The sequence below is a fragment of the Neomonachus schauinslandi genome, chromosome 2 (genome assembly GCF_002201575.2).
Source record: "Neomonachus schauinslandi chromosome 2, ASM220157v2, whole genome shotgun sequence".
In the NCBI taxonomy this organism is placed as follows: Eukaryota; Metazoa; Chordata; class Mammalia; order Carnivora; family Phocidae; genus Neomonachus; species Neomonachus schauinslandi.
Window position 1 is genome coordinate 77,591,808 of NC_058404.1, and position 7,099 is coordinate 77,598,906.

A 7,099-nucleotide genomic window follows, 5' to 3' on the forward strand; every position below is an offset into this window, starting at 1 on the left:
GGGGGGGGGGGGGGGGGGGGGGGGGGGGGGGGGGGGGGCGGGGGCGTAGCTGGATAGGGAACAGGGGAGTGGAGAGTCAAAGCAAAATCATCTTAGCAAGGGGCAATTCAGATTACGTAAATACACCCATCCCAGGCAGTTGCCACTGTCTTAATCCATCAAGATGAAAATACTCAGCTAACTCTTCTCCTATTAAGAGTTTTTCCCCAAGAGGATTTCTTGGTCTTTCTTTGCAAAGAGGTCCATGGAGGATTTGCTCTGCCAGTCTTCTGGACATACTCCTGTTTGAAATCCTAAGGTGCACAAAATGTAGTTTCACACTTGGGCCCCTGCTGTATACTAGAATCAAATGTAACTACTTAAATATGTCCCTAATTATTTGTCATCTAGGATGATACTTTTGCTATATATTGACTACAATAATCTGGCAGGCAGGGCCATAATACCAAGTTACGTAGTTGCTTTCATTTTTAGTTTTTCTAACTAAATCTCTGTGATCAACATAATAATTGCAGGGGGTTTTTTGTTTGTTTATTGTTTTCGGTTTGTTTGTGGGTTAGGAAATGGAGACTCAGAGAGGTCTCAGCTCCTAGCACTTAGCATGACCCTGTGCAAATAAGGCTCCATGGATACAATGACCTAAATGTATATTTTAGTTTTTACACGATCCGCATTCGTTTTCTTTCCAAGTTGCTCTACAAAGGTTCATTTTGAAGCATTCACAAGAAGTAGCCAATAGTGTAGAATAATATATAACCTTGAGGAGGTCAGAGAGATTGTATGAGAAATAATGAAATAGACTTGAGCTTGAGAGTCTGGAGGTGGTTAAAAAGAAAACAGACCACAAAGCATACTTTGAATCTTTGAGAAAATTTTAGTATTCTTCTCTGAAAATGCAGCCTATGAAATGCGTATTTTTAGCATATTATCTTTTTAATTTGAATACTTTTTCAATTTAAAATCATTTCTTTAAATTATTGAAGTATAAACAAGATATCAAACTTCTGATTATTTATTCATTATCTACAGTAAAAATGACTGTCCACCATATATTCCAATCTAGAAAGTCGAAAAATCTCTAAAATTGTTATTTTTACATAGATAATATCTACTGTTGAGAATATGGATAAACAGAACTAAAGCTAAATTATAATTACACCCACTCTTAATATTCTGCTATATAATATTATGGGTGTTTTCCTACACATATAACTTTTTTAAAAACCTGGGATCTTATTGTAGATACTGTTTTGTAATCTGCTTTTCCATTTAAAGCAACATTGTAACATACAGGTATTTACTAAGTATGTTTCTGTGACATATTTTAAAAGCCTTGGTTGAAGTTGCTTTCTTCTATAGAGGTTTTTCATTTGTTCTTGGAGCCCAACAAACTCTAAATTTATTGAGATATTTTTGGACACACAGGTGATAGGAACTGGAACATCAAACCAGGGCCAGGTTTGGGGTTCTGCTCTATTTACCCAGCCTCCTAGAGATAAGAAAGTTTCCTTGCTGTTTTTCTCTGAAGTGTTCCTTTTCTTTTCCTTCCCTTCACCTCCCTAGCCCTCCCCTCCTCTCCCCTCTCCTCCCCTTCCCTTCCCTTCTCTTCCTCTCCTTCCCTCCCCCTCCTCTCTCTCTCTCTTAACCTCATCCTGCCTACTCTGATACCCTATCCTCTGAGGTCCAAGCCCTCCATTGTGGTCTCCTGCTGAACTCTCCATTTTGGGTGGACCCTGTGCCCTATCTCCTGTCCCCACTCCCCTTACAAGGCTGAATGAAGTTCAAGTATCCAGGGTTCTGCAGAAAACCTCAGACCAAAAAAACCAAACCAAACCAAATCAAACCAAAACTGGTTTTGGCTTTCAAATATCCACTAAGGTTACTGATTTTACTTTGTTTTTGGCCTCTGCATTTTCTTCCTTCTCTGCCAGCTTAGCAATGCAGCTAAAATATATATAATAATTCATTCAGGATTTGACTTTTTTAATCAAAAGGATTGTTCTCTGCCATATGACAAAAATGAAGGTCAAGAATATTTACTTTGAAAGATTAAAAATATATCATGTATATTTTTATTCTCTCTAAAATTAAATGATTCTTTATTTAATTGAAATATTTGTGAAATAATGGATTATACAATTTAGGATTCGGCTCCCAATTCCACTTCTGATCATCAAGAATCTAGTCATCAGTGTGTGAGGTTTTCTTTGCCCCCACACCAACAAGTAATTCTTGGACACCTGCTGGGTGTCCTGTTAGTTAATTCAATTCTGACACTATCTATCTGGAGAGAGCATCATATCCCACAGTTAAGGGCTCAATCCCAAGAGCCTGCCCCCTACTTCAGATGCAGATTGCAAGTAGTAGGTTCCCAGGTTACATACAACTTCTGTTCAACTTGGCTAGAAATCAGAGTTTCCCACAACCCTTTCCTTGGGTTTGATTAATTTACTAGAGCAGCTCATAGGACTCAGTGAAACACTTAAGTTTACCAGTTTATTAAAGGATTGAGAAGGGACACAGTTGAACAGCCAGATGAAGAGATACGTAAGATGAGGTCTGGGAGGATTCTGAGTGTAGAGCTTCTGTCCCTGTGGAGTTGGGGTATAGTCACTCTCTGGTGTGGATACGTTCATCAACCTAGAAGCTTTCAGAATGCCCTACTATTGGGATTTTTATGGAGGCTTTCTGAAGTAAGCATGATCCATCATTAACTCCATTTTCAGCCCCTCTGCCTTCCTTCTCTCAGAAGTGGGTACTGAAAGTTCCAGGCTTTTAATCATAGCTTGTTCTTTCCAGTGACCACCCCCATCAAGGAGTTCACCTAGAGTCACCTCCTGAGAACAAAAGATGTTCCTAGTCCTCTTATCACTTAGAAAATTATAAGGGTTTTAGGAGCTCTGTGCCAAGTTCCAGGGACAGAGACCAATATATATATTTTTCTATTACCTCACACAATTATTAGTGAAATACCTTTATAAAGCCTATATATTATAACATCATGATATAAATAATAATACAGCAACTATATTTTGAATACTTATGAAGTGTCAGACGTATCTTGTTTTAAACTAATAGACTCGGGGCGCCTGGGTGGCTCAGTCATTGGGCGTCTGCCTTTGGCTCAGGTCATGATCCCGGGGTCCTGGGATCAAGCCCCGCATCGGGCTCCCTGCTCGGCGGGAAGCCTGCTTCCTCTCCCACTCCCCCTGCTTGTGTTCCTGCTCTCACTATCTCTCGCTGTCTCTCTCTCTCTCTGTCAAACAAATAAGTAAAATCTTAAAAAAATAAAAAAATAAACTAATAGACTTTATTTTTTTGAGGAGTTTTAGGTTTTTAGAAATAATGGTGGAGGGTAGTGTGTTCCTATATCCCCCCTCACTTGCAGCCCCCTTCTCCCATTCCCTATTGTTAACACCCTGCGTTAGTATGGTATATTTGTTATAACTGATGAGTCAATATTAATACAGTATTATTACACATGTTATCTTTTTTGGATCCTTTCAACAACCAGACAAGATAGATATTATCCCCATTTCAAAAATAAGGAAACTAAGATTGAGTATTAAATCTGGATTGACTGACAAATGTATAAGAACAAGAGCTTGGACCATTATATTCACTTTTTTTCTATTTTACCTACTTTGAGAAATCCTATGTTTTAAACATATTCTGTCTGATGAAATGTATGGTTGGTATTGTATATAAGGTATTGTATATAATTTTAAAAAAGATCACAATAGGAAATCATTTTTTCCTAAGATCTGATCTTTAGAACTAACATGCTTATCTTGTATGACTACTAGATTAGAACACCAGTTGGTGGTTGCCAATGATCACAGTTGCAATGATAATTACTAATTATTTTATAAATAGTCTGAATGTAGTATAATTTAGTTTTGTTATTATAAGCCTTGCTATTTGTCTAATGGCAATATAGATAAACAAAAACAGCAACAATGCCCTGATTCTTCTTTTACAACACATCAAGTCATTAAATTCCTTTTAGTATAAATGTGCATTGTTCTTTTCATAACAAACTATTTTTCGGTTATGTTTTTGTTTCATAACAATGAAAGGTCTTAAAAGGCAAAAATACACTGCCCTATCTGTAAAGTAGTGCTGTGTATAATGGTGGACATAGTATATCTATGGCTTTTATTTCTCATTTGGAAAGTCATTTTATACCTAAAGATGGATCTAGTATAAGCAATCTATATGAATAGTGGTTTATATTGATTTGAATATCAGCATCAGAGCTGAGTATATTGTATTGCAAAGAAAAATCAATACTGTTGCTCTTATGGTCAAACATATGTTGCATCTAATTTATTTCAAGCATGCTGTATGTTGATGGAATCCAGGTTCTGCCATCCCTTCTCTCAGCTGTTTGGTCTCACAGTAACTCTTGCTGAGTCTCTTGGCATGATATAGAATGTAATGCAATACACCTGAAAGAAATGTGTCCAAGTCAGATCTTCTGAATGTTCTAGCACAATTGTAATTTATTTCCTGTGATTTTTATGTTTTCAAAAGCATGACACATTGCTATATTAATTGAAAATTTACTAATGTAATTATATATTTGTCTTATAGTGAATGGACATCCAATACTTAAGAGAGCTAACATCCGGATTGTTGGAAAGTTAGTATCCAGATCTATAAGAGAAAGAAAAATGAGACATTTATCGCGAGAAGTAGAATAATGTTTCAATACAATTTTATTATCTTAAGAGTTGAACCTATCTACCCAAAGAGATATGTTAACATCGGCCATGGATTAATTATATATCACCAGGAAAAAAACATGACAAGCATCTCTGGACAGCAAAAGAAAGATTTCAACAAGTCAGTTTATAATTTCTAAATATCTTTGGATGAACCATTCATTGGATCTTCTTCATTAAAAGCTACTGTTTTATTATACTGAAGTTGAAACCACCTAGTGTCAAGTATTCCTTTCACTGGACTTTAATTTCTTGTGTTCCATTACCAATAAATGCCATGAAGAATATTTAAGACTTTTATTTCTAAAAACTCACTTAAGTTTTTTGGAAATGGTTTCTCAGAATATGTTTTAAACTATATGACTTTATTAGTGTGGTCATAGTATTATTTTTCCCTGTTCTCATTCCTCACTCGAGTGAAAAACTGGAAGTCAGTTTAAATGCTCCTTAATTACCTGCCTTAGTTCAGAAAGGATTTGAAGCACAGCGGCTAACACTAATTTCTTAAGAATCTTGCATTTAATTTTATCTGTCTATCCATCATTTGTCCATCAATCCCTCTCTCCCCCGCCCCCTCCTTCTATGAATGGGGTTGGAGAAACAAGTGAAGGATAGTGAAGGAACAGAACCTGTACCTAACATGGAGATTAGATATGAATAGAGGCAGGAACTGCGTGTGTTTCATTTTTTCAGTTCTTACCTCTGATCAATTACTTCTGTAATCGACTCCGGTTTAAGACTAAAATCTCTTTCAGGCTACTTTATGCAATAGAGTTTAGGGTAGAATCCATATGGAAGTTATTAGAATAAAATCTTTAGAAAAGCCAGTTACAGGAATCATGTTAAGTAACGGCCTCACCAAAACCAGAACCAGGCTGGATTAAAAAACATGCTGATCCTCTAACCAGAAAATGTTCGCAGTAAAACATTTGATGGGGGAAAAAAGTGATGACGAGCTAAAATGTAGACATTAGCGTATTTATGAAATTAAATTATCCATATTCTCTCTGTTGGTAATTGAGAGGGTTTCATTTTAAAGAAAAAAGTTTTTCTTTATTTCAATACTTTCAGTGTTGAAAGCTGGAAAGTGCACAATAAAAAAAAAAAAGGAAAAAAATCACACATGAGTTGAGTTCCAGCATGGTAACAGATCATCAGCCTGCTCTTTTATAGCATTATTAGGATAAAAATTTGGCTAGATTTCTGCTACCACTATTAAAAAAAAAATTGGGGAGCAAAAGCATAGAATTATAATGAAAGGCACCTACAAACTAAAATACAGGATTTCCTAATGAGTGTCACTAATTCAAATGGCAAATATATTTATAAGAGAAAGCAATGAATATAAAAATATCCAAGTTACCATACTGACAAAAGCCTAGCTCCCACCTCCAGCCACGCACTAGCATTTTCCTTATCCAGGAAGGCTCCTGACACCCCCTGGGGGATCCTGACTCTTGGATTACTGCTGTTAAAATAGAGGCTGGCATACTGTAAATGCTCAATAAATTTGTTCAATTAAAAAAAAATATCCAAGTTACCTTATAAAAATAAAATATAAAAGTTATGATTATGACAATTGGGGCAGGATATAGAAGTTTATTTTTCCTTTAACAAAGTGTGATGATTGTTCTTGTCTCCTATTTCCTACATTTGACTATTGTTCTTGATTTTCAGCAAACTGAGGTAGGGCTACTGAATGTCTTTTCGAGGTGTGATCCTCCATTAAAGTTCAGTGACAGTATGTCACTCTAGAGCCCAGAAGACAGTGTAAGGTCAGGGAAAAGTAGCCTTCACTTCTCAATAGTTAGTTTCTTTATAAAAATTGGCACTTGGTGCTCATCAAAGAACAAGAAATATTGGATATGCTCTAAATGTCCATTGTGTTTTTGAACCAACTACCTGATGGAAGTCATCACTTATATGTAAATGAACTGTCAATGGCTTGCCACGGTTGGCAGTCACTGGACTGTGAAGGGTATGTCTTAATAAGAACCAAAGCTCTTCTCAGACTTTGATTTACTGGAAATAAAATAGAAAAGTCCTCTGAGACTACAAAGGACACTTGTTTCAGATAAAACGTCTAGACAGTAGCAATATATTTAGGGCTTTTATTATAGCAAAACTGCAAATTAGGATGGAGTGGTGAGAAAGTCCCTGTGACCCAGCTGAGTTCTAAAACACTGCTTCTGACTAGAGTAATACAATCTTTAAAATAGCTAAGCCAAATTAAATAAAAGTGCATTAAGAAAAAAAAAATCCAGAAACAAGGAAGAGTCAAGATTCAGGTTTGTTACCTCTTTTAAATCATCTATGTATTGGGGATTAACATAAGAATAAAAAAAAATCATCTATGTCTTATGTTTTGCACT

At 36.1% G+C, this 7,099-nt stretch overlaps 1 protein-coding gene across 1 annotated transcript in view; it reads left to right on the forward strand.

Annotated features, from left to right (window-relative positions):
* IQCM (IQ motif containing M) overlaps window positions 1-4,706 on the forward strand; it is a 367,918-nt gene extending 363,212 nt beyond the window's left edge. Inside the window, exon 12 of the mRNA XM_044913077.1 lies at window positions 4,597-4,706. Within this exon, the coding sequence (XP_044769012.1) occupies window positions 4,597-4,706 (110 nt within the window). The remainder of the gene's footprint in view (window positions 1-4,596) is intronic.
* The last annotated feature ends 2,393 nt before the right edge of the window (window positions 4,707-7,099 follow it).